Source organism: Bubalus kerabau, chromosome 20 (assembly GCF_029407905.1).
Source record: "Bubalus kerabau isolate K-KA32 ecotype Philippines breed swamp buffalo chromosome 20, PCC_UOA_SB_1v2, whole genome shotgun sequence".
Lineage (NCBI taxonomy): Eukaryota > Metazoa > Chordata > Mammalia > Artiodactyla > Bovidae > Bubalus > Bubalus kerabau.
Genome location: NC_073643.1, coordinates 33,294,932 through 33,310,390, shown reverse-complemented (window position 1 = coordinate 33,310,390; position 15,459 = coordinate 33,294,932). Strand labels below are relative to the sequence as shown.

General features: G+C 39.3%; 1 protein-coding gene across 6 annotated transcripts in view; it reads left to right on the top strand.

The window, feature by feature from the left end:
* Nucleotides 1-13,770, top strand: part of MITF (melanocyte inducing transcription factor) — a 230,149-nt gene extending 216,379 nt beyond the window's left edge. For all 6 annotated transcript variants that reach the window (XM_055558625.1, XM_055558628.1, XM_055558626.1 and 3 more), the window contains 3 exons: nt 217-292; nt 4,241-4,388; nt 10,172-13,770. In XM_055558625.1, coding sequence (XP_055414600.1) covers nt 217-292; nt 4,241-4,388; nt 10,172-10,573 — 626 coding nt within the window. In that variant the 3' untranslated portion in view covers nt 10,574-13,770. The remainder of the gene's footprint in view (nt 1-216; nt 293-4,240; nt 4,389-10,171) is intronic.
* The last annotated feature ends 1,689 nt before the right edge of the window (nt 13,771-15,459 follow it).

Sequence of the window (15,459 nt, the reverse complement as noted above, 5' to 3'; positions counted from 1 at the left end):
AGCTCATCTTTTAAAGGGGCTCATCTTTTAAAGGGGCTCATCTTTTAAAGGGCTTTAACCTCAGTACCAAAACCAGGAAAGTAACTGGGAAATATAGATTCAGGTTTTCATTGTCCTAACCAAGCAGAGATAATACACACATGCCTTTAATGAGATGTGCTAAATGCGTATATGGCACCATTACTAATAGCCCTTTCCTGTGCTCTTTTTTTGAAGTTGAACGAAGAAGAAGATTTAACATAAATGACCGCATTAAGGAACTAGGTACTTTGATTCCCAAGTCAAATGATCCGTGAGTACAATTGCATCATATATTTTTTCATACCTTAATGTTTTTTCATATGTTGTAAAAAGTGTGCAGATAAAACTAAAGAAGGATCCCTTCTTCCTTTGGTTTCATTTATGCATACCACTTGCTCCTTTCTTTTGGTTGGTTCATCAAACTAAAATCTCAAGAGAAGTGAACTGAGTTGTTCAAAAAGATTATTGGATGTGAGCTGTTCAGCTTTGGAGGTGGGAAGGTGGCTTCCTGAAATCTGAGATTCTTTGACAAACACTAAACTACTAAAAAAATTATCAGTTCATACTGGACAGAGACTACAGTAGGTGATAAAGCAAGATTTGTTGGCTATTTATTTGCTTTTAAACTCATATAATATAGGCACTGAGAGCTGATATTGGAGATTTCAAGTTTAACAATGTTCAGTAGATAAAAAGTCAGGTTTTTTTCCCCCAAATTATATGCCCTTTGTTTGTTTTACCAATCAAGGGGAAAAAAAGAAATTTTTAATCCTCTTATAAGCACTGGTCAGCTAATTTGGATTTCAGCTTCCAGTCTCTAATGCACTCTTTCAGAGATTACGGTTGTAAAGATAATTTTCCTACCAGCAATGTCAGCAAATAGGACAACAAATACACAATTTTTATCCATTAGAAATTGGCCCATTTGAAGTAAAGGGCTCGAAGATGTATACATTTTAATGGCTCCCACAGGCATTCTATGAAATTAGCCTCTGAATATGACCTTTTAGCTACCTAATAAAATGTAAAGATGAAATCAAGCATTATTCATGCAAGGCTTATTAAATTTGCTATTCACATTATTGTCAGAGAATTTGTGACAAAACCATTGCCCATTCTAAGGTGGTTTTGATGAATGTTCAAGCCAAGTCTCCATCATCAACATTTCACTTTCCCAGGTTTCAAGGAAAGCCGTTTTGAAACTCAAAACATTCAAATACTCAGTTCTGCAGCACAAATGCATCCTACGAAGGGGCTGTGACCTTCATTTCCTATAGTCAGTCTTGCATGATAGTTGAAATTGAATTCCCATTTTCCTGTTCTTTATCAGCTTTCACTTTTTAGCATATTCTTTTAAACTGCAGCACATGGATCTCTTTAGCAACATATTATGAAATTATGGGGCTGCAGTGAAAGCCTCTATTTGCATATCTTCTTTATTGTATTAGAATACTTATGTGTTTATAATCTGAACTGATAACAATCTTTAATTGTAGGCATTGTTTTAAGATACAGCGGACCGCATCTGTTCTGTCCTAAGCCAGGTTTCTGTCACAGACCTTGGGGCTGCTATAGAGACATAGTCAAGCTGATTACAGTCTCAGCCCCACACCCTCTCCTACCCTAGACTAGGTCTGCCTTTAGTGACTTATGTTTGGGGATCTGTTTACACTTCTGTGTGAGAAAAAAAAAAAAAAAAAAATGATTGCTCTCATTGCAAAAAAAAAAAAAAAAAAAAAAATTGAAAACCCCAAAGCATAATTAATTAATTGGGTCTCACAAGGAAGTGAAACCCAAGGTAAGTGATTTTAATTCTGTGCTTAGTTGCTCAGTCGTTCCAACTCTTTGTGACACCATGGACTGTAGCCTGCCAGGCTCCTCTGTCCATAGGGATTCTCCAGGCAAGAATACTGGATTAGGTTGCCATGCCCTCCTCCAGGGGATCTTCCCAACCGAGGGATCAAACCCAGGTCTCCCGCATTGCAGGTGGATTCTTTACCATCAGAGCCACCAGGGAAGCCCAAGTGATTAGAATCATCACCTCTTAAAACCAGAGTATCTGCTTTCATGTTTAATTACGGGTTTCTCACCTTATTGGCCTAGTGAAGGCATCTTTCATTATAATTTTATTTCTCTCTGGCTGCTGAGGCAGGTCTGTTGTTTTCCTTTTAGCCCTGAACAGGTTGGCTTTGTGCTCACTCTTAGCATCTCAGGACACCTCCCTGGGTTGCCATTTTTGGTGCCCAGACCCCAGGGATCAGCCCCAGGGAGTTCTCCAGGGGCTGTAAACTCAACATCTCATGGGAGAGCTTCTGTTTTGTTCTCCATCTAAGCCATGTGAGGATCAATTACTTGGTGGCTTGTTGTAATGTTCCTCCATTCACACATCCCAGCTGATACTTCAGATATTTTATCAGCTATAGATTATGGGATGTCCCTCATAGCTCAGTTGGTAAAGAATCTGCCGGCAATGCGGGATACCTGGGTTCAGTTGCTGGGTCGGGAAGATCCTCTGGAGAAGGAAATGGCAACCCACTCCAGTATTCTCACCTGGAGAATCACATGGACAAAGAGCCTGGCAGGCTACAGTCCATGGGATTGAAAGAGTCGGACATGACTTAGCAAATAACCACCACCATTCACATGTCCCAGCTGATACTTCCAATCTGCTTTTAGCAGCTGTAGATTATGGCATAGGAGATTTTCCATACATAAAATTGTTTTTGGCTTTACCATTGTCATTATTATCATGGATATTTTCTATAAAAGAGCTCAGGTTAATTTAAAGCACTATAGAAATATTACTATGTAGTTATAATTTTATTCTTAATGATTTTTCTGGGGTGCTCTAAGTTTTTCAACTCGCTTTTACCTACATCTTCCCTGGTAGCTCAGTTGGTAAGAATCTGCCTACAATGCAGGAGACAGGTTCTATCCCTGGGTCGGGAAGATCCCCTGGAAAAAGAAATGGCAACCTACTCCAGTATTCTTGCTTAGAAAATTCCAATGACAGAGGAGCCTGGCAGGCTACAGTCCAAGGGGTCACAAAAGTCAGACATGACTTAGCTACTAAACCACCAACCTTATCTACACCTTAATGGCATTTTTAATGTTCTTATATAGGAATGCATTAGAACAATAGTGGTTAAAAACCCAAAGGCACCAAGCTCAGGCTGCCTGCGTTTGAATTAGAAAACCTGTTAGATGTGTGACTTGGGGAGGAAATTCTCCGCAAGTATTTCATTTTTCTTACCTGTTAAAAAAAAGGAGGGGAGCGGGGAGCAGACTATTTCTATCTAGTCTAGTTGATTTGAGGACTCAGTCTCTTGAGAGGAAGGTGGTTTAGGGGATGGAGTCTGGCACCAGATTCTCCAGGCTTCCTGGCTCGACCATTTCCTAGCTGTATACTTAGAGCAAATTATTTAACCTGTCTATGCCTCTGTTTTTCAGTCTATAAAATGGGGATAATATTAGTGTCTACCAGTTGAGGTTGTTATGATTAAACCACTTTAAAAAGTACCTGTCAGGCAGCAAGTGCTATTTAAAGGTAGCTGTGGTAACTATGATGTTGAATCCTAGCACAGCGCCTGCTCCATTGTTGAAACTGTATTCTAGACTTTTCTCAGCATACTCATATAAAGTGTCTACTTTGATTCCAGCAACATACCTATGGGGCTGCTCACAGAAGCATAGCATCACCATTTTATTGATGAGAACATGGAGACTGAGAGAATTTATAACCAGCCTATGAATATTCGTGATAAAACCCAAGGATGCCACTTTTATGATGCATACAATTAAGTAGTGGGATCTCACAGAATTTTTTTTAACTGTATATTACTCTGTTTTAATTTTATAATCCTAGAAAGCTGTAACTATTGAATATAGTGTTTAAGAATATTGACTTTGTCATCAACAGACATAAATTTAAGTCCTGACTCTGCCTTCATGTAGCTCTGGAATGGAAGGCTATTTGAATCATCTCTGATTCAGCACATGCCCAGTGGCCCTCCTTTGCCAGGTGCCTGTCTGTTTGAAGTAAGATGAAGTAGAAGATGTGAGTAGACTGTGTCTAGCACATGACTAGCACTCAGTCAATGACAGTGATTCTCAACTTCTAATTGTTATTTCATCTTGAGAAACTGAATGCTCTGAATATTGAATTTTCATGGAGCATCCAACACTAAAACTCTCTTGTTTCCTTCCATTTTCATTCCAGAGACATGCGCTGGAACAAGGGAACCATTTTAAAAGCATCCGTGGACTATATCCGAAAGTTGCAACGGGAACAGCAACGCGCGAAAGAGCTTGAAAACAGACAGAAGAAGCTGGAGCATGCCAACCGGCACTTGTTACTCAGAATACAGGTACCCGGCGTGTGCAGGGTAGAGGTGACTGGAGATGGAGAAGATGGGGTGTAATGAGCCATAAGGGGCCTGACTTAACGTGAGACCGTCTGTACTCATTATTTGTGGATTCTATTTTGTGTTTTTGCTTCCGTGCAAAAAAGTTATTTGAAACCCCCAAATCGCCTCTTGTGGCACTTACATGCTCATTCACAGATGTGCAGAGTGGCAAATGTGACTTAGCTGGTGTGTCAATTCTGAGTTACGGTTGAACAATGCTCTTTCTTCTTAAGCTCATACTATAAACAGGTGTCCTTTTTGCTGTGTTTTCAGCGTCACGTTGTTCACATTTTGTGGGGTTTTGGGGTGATTCACCATTTAAAGTGGCCTGTGAGCATGGCCCTGGAGTGCTTTCTCATCTTTCTGAGCGCAGCAAGGCTGTGATGTGCTTTATAGAGATATGTTTCATTCAGGCATGAGTGGTGGTCCTCTTGGCCTTGAGTTTAATATTAATGAGTCAGTGATGTGTTGTAAACAAGTTGTCTTTAAACAGAGACACATAAAACAAAGTTACATGTTGATTAGTTGGTGAAATGTTGTGCCCAGATGCTTTATCGTAGTTGTAAGTTGCGTCTGACTCCTTTTGCCACCTATGGACTGTAGCCTGTCCGGCTCCTCTGTCCATGGGATTTCCCAGGCAACAATACTGGAGTAGGTTGCCATTTCCTATGCCAGCGGATCTTCCAGATCCAGGAATCAAACCTTGGCAGGCAGATTCTTTACCACTGAACCACTGGGGGAGCTCATGTTCAGATGCTTGCAGGAAAGTAATCCTCTGTTTTCACCAGGAGCAATGGTTCAGCATTCACTAATTCAGTGTTCATAGCAACTCTGTAGCATATAACAGTCTTTGACCAATCATGCTTATGTGATAAAAAACACCACAGACTGAAAGGTTTACACATGAAACATTTATTTTTCACAGTTCTAGAGGCTGGGAAATCTGATGCTGGCCGTTTCATTGTGGGATTGAGTTCCTGCTTCTTAGTTCATAGATGGCTGCCTTCTTGGTATAACTTCACACTACAAAAGGGTTGCGGGATCTTTCTGGGGTCTCTTTTATAAGGGCCTCATCCCATTCTTGAAGGGCCCCTGCTTGTGACCTAATCATCTCCCAGAACCCTATCTCCAAATACCATCCTATTGGGAATTGTTTCACCATATGAATTTGCTGGGGGAGGCACAGATTTTACTCCATAGCTATACCTACTGCACATCATGACAACTCATAGTAGTTGTTAAGTACAAACATGTCTTAGTATTGAAGGGGGCACAGTCCATGGTCAAAGCTCATGTTTATAGGGAACCTGGGGACACCTTGAAAATCTTATCATCAGGATATAAATTTTTGAAATTGTTCCAGATAATGAAGTTTTCCATATGTATCTTTAACTTGCTCTTAAAGGGAGAAAAGTGATTTTAATAATACATGGACTTCTTATATGTCATTCCATTGAGGGAGCATACATACCAATGTAAGCATGAGATGAGGGACCCCTTGCATATCAGCTCCTGGTGGTTCTTTGTCGCTTGGCTTTTCATACTAAATATAAAGATGCAACTTCCTTTCAAACTGTCTTGGAGAAAGAAAAACTGACTTTTTGCCTATGATTAAAGGAGTTGGCAAGAGTCATTTTACTTTACTTGCTCACTTTGAACACAACCAACGAATAAGGGTTAATGACAGTTTATCTTCTTCTTGGGTAGATGGACCTACCTGTACCCAGTTTTGCCACATACCAATGGTTCCTTTTTTTTTTTTTTTTCATGTTTCCAGTGCAAATAATTGTGGAATAGCAATGCAGAGTATGGCACTTGAAAGGCTATCTAGTGGTGTTTATACCCCAACATACATTTACTTAACAGAGCAGATTACTTATGATCTCTGATCTTGTTAATGCCCCACAACACTGTCAACATTTCTAGATGTCACATCTCTTGTTTCACTGCAGTGATCTTCAGTCCCTGATCAGAGAGGCAGAAGATGGTTTTCTTCTCGGGAGAGCATTTTAGAATCTTGGTAGTGAAACAGAGGTTATGTGTCGTTTGGAAATCCCCCTTACCCTCTTTCCTTTTTTGGCTTTTGCTGCTTGCTTTATGTTCCCTCTCTTCAGTAATTAGCCACAGGTCTTTAGTCTCTTACACTTTGTATATATACCCATTTTTAAAAGCAACTCATACTAATGTGTTATTTCTTTATATAAGTATTCAGTTCAGTTCAGTTGCTCAGTTGTGTCCGACTCTTTGTGATCCCATGGACTGCAGCACGCCAGGCCTCCCTGTCCATCACCAATTCCTGGAGTTTACTCAAACTCATGTCCACTGAGTCAGTGATGCCATCCAACCATCTCATTCTCTGTCATCCCCTTCTCCTTCAGCCTTTAATCTTTCTCAGCATCAGGGTCTTTTCCAATGAGTCAGTTCTTTGCATTAGGTGGCCGAAGTATTGGAGTTTCAGCTTCAGCATCAGTCCTTCCAATGAATATTCAGGACTGATTTCCTTTGGGATTGACTGGTTGGATCTCCTTGCAGTCCAAGGGACTCTCAAGAGTCTCCAGCACCACAGTTCAAAAGCATCAGTTCTTCGGCGCTCAGCTTTCTTTATAGTCCAACTCTCCCATCCATACATGACTACTGGAAGAACCATAGCTTTGACTAGATGGACTGTTGTTGGCAAAGTAATGTCTCTGCTTTTTAATATGCTGTCTAAGTTGGTCATTACTTTTCTTCCAAGGTCATTACTTTTCTTACTTTTTGTCTTTTAATTTCATGGCTGCAGTCACCATCTGCATCTCAATACAAATATTAACATATAATGACTGTTCTGAATGAGAGGCTAGGTTTAATACATCAATGATATTATTGTAAACAAGGTGTCTTTAAACAGAAACACATATGAAATAAAGTTACATGTTGATTGGTTGGTGAAAGGTTGTGCCCAGATGCTTTATTATGGTTGTTTAGTCGCTTAGGTTCCAAATATATCCATTCATGTCAAATACAAATACTGTGAAAAATATGAATTGGAAATTGCATGGTGACTATGTCTTGGGTTTCTTCTAGTGCCAGTGAAGTAGCCTTTAGAACTTTTGTGTATCATGGACAGCATTATTAATTAGGAAAGCTCTGTCATGCAGTGAACCTGAATTTTCTAGATGAGACTTGTCACACTATTTAACAATCTAAGTAAAAGTTTAATTGGCTGGTAAACATTTTTAATTAAACAACAAAAGATTAGAATAAGACGTGTGCCTCTATTCATTCAACTTTTTTTTTTTTAAGACATACTCCAAGTGCAGGGGCACTGCTTTTATCATGTGGGTGTAGATTTACAGCAGTGCATGTGATCAGCTTGAGCCTAAGGGATTCCTTTCATTTTCACCCTAAGTGATGCATGCAAAAATGTTCACAGAAGAAAGACCATGAAGCCTTAATATCACTGGGACTGGAATTTTATTATTAAACAGCCCATGGTTTTAAAATGATGCCCAGGGACACTTGTGTGTCTGGAAATCACATGAAGGAATATGCAGATACTGTTGTGACATCTCAGGCTCCTGTCTCTCACTTGTGCTGCATCTAGAGGATGCCCTTGCAGATCAGACAGCCTTTCATACAGGCTGAACATGACATGTGTTTCTAGGCTTGTGGACAAAGGTTGAGAGGTTTGACCTGTTGTGTCCTTTGCCGTCTCTCCTGATGCAAGGTGACTTGCTTCAGATATATAGTCTATTATTTTTATGGTATCATAAAACATAGGAAGATAGCATTGGCACATAGGAGCAAATGTTCTTTGGGGTCAATTGTTGTCTATATGGTTCATTTTACGGAGGATCTAAGGATACTCTTGTATCTTGGGCTTCCCTTGTGGCTCAGCTGGTAAAGAATCTGCCTGCCATGTGGGAGACCTGGATTCGATTCCTAGGTTGGGAAGATCCCCTGGAGAAGGGAAACGCTACTCACTCCAGTATTCTGGCCTGGAGAATCCCATGGACTGTATAGTCCACGGGGTCGCAAAGAGTTGGACACGACTGAGCGACTTTCACTTAAGGATACTCAGGAAGGGAGACAGGAAGGAGCTTGTTTGAAAGGCTTTCCCTAGTTGTGTCTCTGTGTCCTTGCAGCGCCTCATGCAAATTAGGTGAGCACCCACCCTAAGGATCTCATTTTAACTTAATCACCTCTTTAAAGACACTATCTCCATGTACTGTCACATTCTGAATTACTGGAGGTTAGGATTTCAATGTATGACTTGAGGGTGATTGTTTTTCAGTCGCTAAGTCATGTCCGACTCTTTTTCGACCTCATGGACTGTGACCCCCTGAGCCCACCAGACTCCTCTGTCCATTGGATTTTCTAGGCAGGAATACTGCAGTGGGTTGCCATTTTCTTCTACAGTCATTTTGGGGAGGGGACACAATTCAGTCTATAGTAGGAAGGATGTGAAAAAGTTGTAGGAAGAGATTGTTCCTCTTACACATAAGAACTTTCTTGTGGAATTAAAACAAAAGAACTCCCTTTGCCTTGATGAGATGGGTTAAATGATGTGACTTTAGTTACTCGTATGGAACCGTCATAACTTCTGCTATTATTATCCAAATATTATTCTATTTGTTCCTGGTGCCCTTAGTATCACAAGTAACCTTTTCATTGCACCTTAAGCCAAAGAAATACCTACCATTTCCTTGTTAGGTTTTAACAATTTAGTAACCATTTGAGAAGATAAAATGTATAAATTGAAAGAAAAATCATATTTTCATTTTATTTTTAAATAACCATGTTACTACCAGTGAGATACGTGTCCCTGTTGGGGCAGGCTTCTCCAGCCTTGGAGTCATTTTGGACACTGTTACCCTCTTTCCCATTCCACATTTATTTTCATGCAGGAGTTGGTTTTTTTGTTTGTTTTCCTTTTTAACACAATAACCATCTGAGACCTGGCTCTGTGTTGATATGATATGATGGAAACACTGTTCAGTTCAGTTCAGTTGCTCAGTTGTATCCGACTCTTTGCGACCCCATGAATCGCAGCACGCCAGGCCTCCCTGTCCATCACCAACTCCCGGAGTTCACTCAGACTCATGTCCATCAAGTCAGTGATGCCATCCAGCCATCTCATCCTCTGTCGTCCCCTTCTCCTCCTGCCCCCAATCCCTCCCAGCATCAGTCTTTTCCAGTGAGTCAACTCTTCACATGAGGTGGCCAAAGTACTGGAGTTTCAGCTTTAGCATCATTCCTTCCAAAGAAATCCCAGGGCTGATCTCCTTCAGAATGGACTGGTTGGATCTCCTTGCAGTCCAAGGGACTCTCAAGAGTCTTCTCCAACACCACAGTTCAAAAGCATCAATTCTTCGGCGCTCAGCCTTCTTCACAGTCCAACTCTCACATCCATACATGACCACAGGAAAAACCATAGCCTTGACTAGACGGACCTTTGTTGGCAAAGTAATGGCTCTGCTTATATACCTCCTACTCCTGCATATATATAGCTTCCCCTGATATTAATACCCCCCACCAGAGTGAGACATTCTAATAGTGGATGCATCTGCACTGACAGAGCATTATCACTACTTGACCTAAGGATTGACTGTTAGCAGGTCGATACACATCCTTTGAGTTTGGACAAATGCATAGTGACAGATAACCATCATTATAATATATTATAATATCATGTTCAATATTCACTGTCCTAAAATCCCCTGTGCACCACCTTGTTAAGTGTCTGATTTCTGTTTTCCTTTTAGGAACTTGAAATGCAGGCTCGAGCTCACGGACTTTCCCTTATCCCATCCACGGGTCTCTGCTCTCCAGATCTGGTGAGTCGGATCATCAAGCAGGAACCCGCTCTTGAGAACTGCAACCAAGACCTCCTCCAGCATCACGCAGACCTCACGTGTACAACAACCCTGGATCTCACAGACGGCACCATCACCTTCAACAACAGCCTCGGAGCTGGGACCGAGGGCAGCCAAGCCTACAGCGTCCCCGCAAAAATGGGGTCCAAACTGGAAGACATCCTCATGGACGACACCCTTTCTCCTGTTGGCATAACTGATCCACTTCTTTCCTCGGTGTCCCCCGGAGCATCCAAAACCAGCAGCCGAAGGAGCAGTATGAGCATGGAAGAAACCGAACATGCTTGCTAGCAAATTCTCCCTGCTCTGCTTTCTCACAAACTGCTTCCTTTCTTGATCAGCAGATTTAATAATTTACCTGAAAGGGGTTTTCTTGATCATTTTCTTTTAATATGAAAAAAAAATTTTTTTTCATGCTTTATCAATAGCCCAGGATATATTTTATTTTTAGAATTTTGTGAAACAGACTTGTATATTCTATTTTACAACTACAAATGCCTCCAAAGTATTGTACGGTAGTGTACAGTATCTGTGAACTGAATACACCCAGACTTTAGCTTTCAGAGCAAGAGGATTTTGGCGTCAGAAAAATTTCTGTCCGTTTTTATTCAGGGGAAACTTGGTTTGCTATCTGTATGCCTGCAACTTCCTTGGAAATGAAGTGTAAAATTTAACTAAAAGAATGTAAAGCAACCAAACAAGAAAGAGAGTGAAAGGGAGAGAGAGAGAGACAGAGAGAGGGAGACAGAGAGGAGAAGGGTAGGGAAAAAAAGAAGAAAAAAGGAATCTGTACTAACCTTTTTCCATTTGGTAAATGTATTGATTCATTGGTACTGCCTTAAAGATACAGTACCCTTTTAGCATCATTTAGTCTTTATACTGCAAATTCTTTAAAGAAAAACTGTATTCTGTAAAAGAAAAAAAAAAATGCAGCCATTTTCATGTGGATTGTCTGGTTAGAAAACAACCAATACCTTGGGTGCAACTGGATTGAAAGGAGATACAGGCCAAGGCTCTGAAACATGGAGTCTCGTCTTGCTCTTCACTCTGTGCTCTGTTACACTTTTCCTCATCAACGAATGTGATTCAGTTTTTCATGAGATACATTTTATTTTGAAATGGACATTACTGTCCTCTCAAAGCAAAATATTGAGGAGCACTGAAAGGTGTTTTTTTTTTTTTTTTTCTCAATTTCACTTTTGATAAGAAAACCAAACTGGGCACATTTCTAATTGGCTTTACTATTTTTATTTTTAAATTATGTTTTACTGTTCATTTGATTTGTACAGATTCTTTATTATCATTGTTATTTTCATTATGTTTGTATTAATTTGTAAGAAAATGCATCTTAAAATGGCAAGTTTTCAATATTTTTACAACTCACTAGTGGTTTTCTGCATTCTTTGTACACACGTGAAAGAAAACTTTTATGCAAGGTCTTGCATTTAAAGAGAGCTTTGTGAATATTTTGTATATTACAGTCTCACTCAGAACTGTTTTTCCACACATTTAAGGTGTAGTATAAATAGGCTAAAACTGGCTTTCAAAAGAGAAACAACTTACATATTTATTTTTAGTGATATAAAACTAGCAATATTCTTGGAGAATGATAACCATAGCGTTAATATGCCTGTTATGGTAATTTAAATTGGGGTTTATTTCAGCAAACCTGAATGTTTTTTTAAAGAGAGAAATACTGTATTGGCCAATTACTGTTACTTGATAACAATGTTTTAACAAACAGCAATGTTGTAAAGTTAGTTTCAGTGCATTATCTACTTGTATAGTCCTATGCAATAACAGTAGTGTTACATATATTCTATCAGGCCTAGATGTTTTCTACAGATGACATATGGTGTTAAGAGGCAGGCTGTTGAATGGAATTTCTCAGTAGCAGCCTACGATTGAATAGCAAGTGGCATAAAGCATATCCATTCAGAATGAAGTGCCTTAAATATAGCAGTAGTCTCTAGCACTGACTGAACTGTAACGTAGGAGAAAGTTTCAAGATGGTATCTATAATCAAGAGGGACGTGTAGCATGGTGCCTACGTAGACAGTAGAAGAGCTTCCAGTTTTCCTTCAGATATTTTTAATATGGAATATATTTTAGTGACAGAGTGCCAACTTCTTTCATCAGGAAACCTTATTCAGGAGGGTTTTTTAGTTTTTGTTTTTTAAGAAAAACAGTTTAAATGTCAAATGTGAATTGGTGATGGGTATTGGAGGGTTCAGGGGGAAGGAGTGATTGTCAGACATACGAATGGATGGCTTACATGGACATAATCAACTGCATAGTTCCCATGCACGTTGGGCAATGAGAATCCTTGGAAACATTGATGATGCTATCAGTTTTATAGCTTTATGACTCAAGGGGGTAGGGAAAATTAGTTCCCATTGTTTCAACCCCTCTTAATTGTATAGCTCTTTTCCTAGAATAGTGATGCAAATCTGCATGAACAGCTAATTGTACCATAGTGTTCATTGATACAATCATAGCATTGTCTATTTTTTCTCTTCATATTTATATGGGGGGAGGGGAGCTGGGTGCAAAAGTCAAAGATTGCAATGGTATGATGCTAGTTTTCCTTAGCTGATCGTGAGAGTTCTTAAAAATAGAGCAAGGTTGACTCACCCATGGCCCAGGGAATTTGGCCAGGGTTAAGCCAACTTATAGAAAGCTTTGTTGAAAGAAAGCATGGCATGTTGCACCACTGCCCTGACGCTCGCAGCTCCTGAGCTCACCATCGCCTGTTTCTCCATCCCCTTCTTAACAGACAGTTTCTGGGAGGGGACAGGTGAGCAAGCTCAGGAGAATGCTGCAACCTTGGGGGTGGTTTTATTTATTTCTTTTTTGCCAAATAGAGTGCGCATATGTTTTAGGGACTAGCTAAGCCAAGAGGTGGTGGTTTGGGCTCACTGTTTGTGACAAGGAGAATGGTCCACACCACTCCCCCCATCCCTGGGTGCACAATTGTGACTCAGGGTTGGGCCTCCGTATGGAGTAGCCAAAATGCCAAACTTGTACACCTGCCTCTGAGTATGGCAATGGAAATACCAAACCTTCTGACTTTGCCAAAAAACCATACAACCAACCTGGTCATACATAGGATGACAGAGTTCTTTCTGGTTGTTTTAAAATATTAAAGCAATAAGAACAAATAAAATACATAGGAAGTTAAAAGATATAAAATAAAGCACAAAGGAATGCACTTATTAATCTTTTTTAAAAATGCACTGGGGAAAGTTGATGTTGATAACAGTATATTAAAAAAAAAACCCTATTTCTTGAAAAAATAAATGACAAATGACTGTCTCTTGCGGACGCTTGGTACTGTAATGTTCATACTAGTCACCTGCTGTTGGATGCAGCAATAATTTCTGTATGGTCCATAGCACTGTATATTATGGATCAATATTAATGTATCCAATGAGATAATTGAACTGTTGTTCTTGATAGCCTCATTAAAGCATTTGGTTTTTCACATAGTGGTGGCCAGTTGTGTTTGGTTAATGCGAATTTTGAATATTGTTTGCCTTATCAAAAAAATAGTGCACAAGTTCTTCTGACTTAATGACTAACAAATTGCATGAAAAAGTTTAAAATGCTGGTAAGTACTTTAAAAAAAAAATTATTTTAAATACCACTCTAAGATACTACTTTTTGATTACTTTATGACTTGCACTCAGATGAACTGTAATTATCCAGTTTTTTTTCCCCATTCTGAATTTGGGGAGTTTTTAAAGTCCCAAATGCCAAGAATTCATTTAGATACAGGAGCTTATTTTAAATGTTTCAGTGAAAGGTGGCTTTACAAAGAGAGAAATTGTCAGAGAAACTCTTGCATATTTACAAAAAAGGTATTGGGTTTTTAAAATACAAATTTGTGATAATGAAAGCTTAGTATACCCAGGTTGCCAGCTCCTGGCTGGCTTTTTTTTTTTTTTTTTTTAAGTACTTAATAATCACTTGATAAATGTTGAATTTGAATTGGGAAGTGTCAGACAAAACATGTCTCTATTCCCTAGCTAGACCTTAAACTTCTGCCCTTTAAAAAAAAAATCATCTGGTGTAACCTCTGGAGAAAATGAGCAAGAAACTTCCCATAATGTTTCTAATTTGATTGTCAGCTTTTTCTTAAGCTTGATTTTTCTTTTCCCCCTTAAATTGTGATATACAATAATCGAGCCTTTTCTTTTTCAGAGTTAGTTGAATCATTTATATTTTCCATAGACATGTGATTGTGTGATGTCTTAAAAAATGCGTAAAGTAGGAAGATTTCCTATCTGAACAAGAGAATTTTCTGGAGCACAATGAAAGCAGGTAAGTTGAAAGTTGGGGCTTTTCACCTCAGGGAGTCTGTACCCGGACTTTAACCCAAATTTCTGACCTGTCCACACTCTCACTTCACAATCTATAAGGATCCTCGATCTCTAGCTCTGAGCGCCCCTCCCTACCCCAAATTGTTATCTTAACATCAGGCATTTGCCTCCAGCTTGTATGATTGTATTTCATATCCAAAGCCTTACCTTTCTTAAATCTTTATTCAGCAAACCCACTTAAAAAGCAAGTCGATTGATCCATGAAATGGCAAAGCATAGACTTCAGCTAAATGTACTCATTTGCAATCTTATCTCTGCCCGTTTCCAGCTGTGTGATTTTGAGCCATTTACTTAGCTTCTCTGTGCCTCCATTTTCTTTCTGTTCACTGGAAATAATAAAAGCAGCTACCACAAAGTGGTCTTGTGAAGAGTATTCAAATCAATGAGCTAGAATTTTTGCTTGGCAGCACATGGTAAATGCTCAATAAGCTATTTGTGTATTATCATCATAACCCCTTTCATTATTAAAATAGAAGAATACTCCCGGGTCACCTAAAATCATCATATGTGTCAACAGAATCATGCACATTTTGAGAAACTCTATATTTTAGTATATGGCAGATGTTTGTGTGAATTGGCAAGGTGACGGAACCCACAGGCTACTTTGGAGAAGAGGACATTATTGTCTCTAGGATCCAGGATTAAAATATTTTAGAAAACTAGCAATAAATCCAGTTTACTATGTTGTAACAACATCTTCAGCACAAATGACCAAAAATTTAACTTGTTTTAAACCTTTCTGCTCTTCACATATGCCTCTGCTGTGAGAAATGCTATTTCCAGAAAATCTACCTT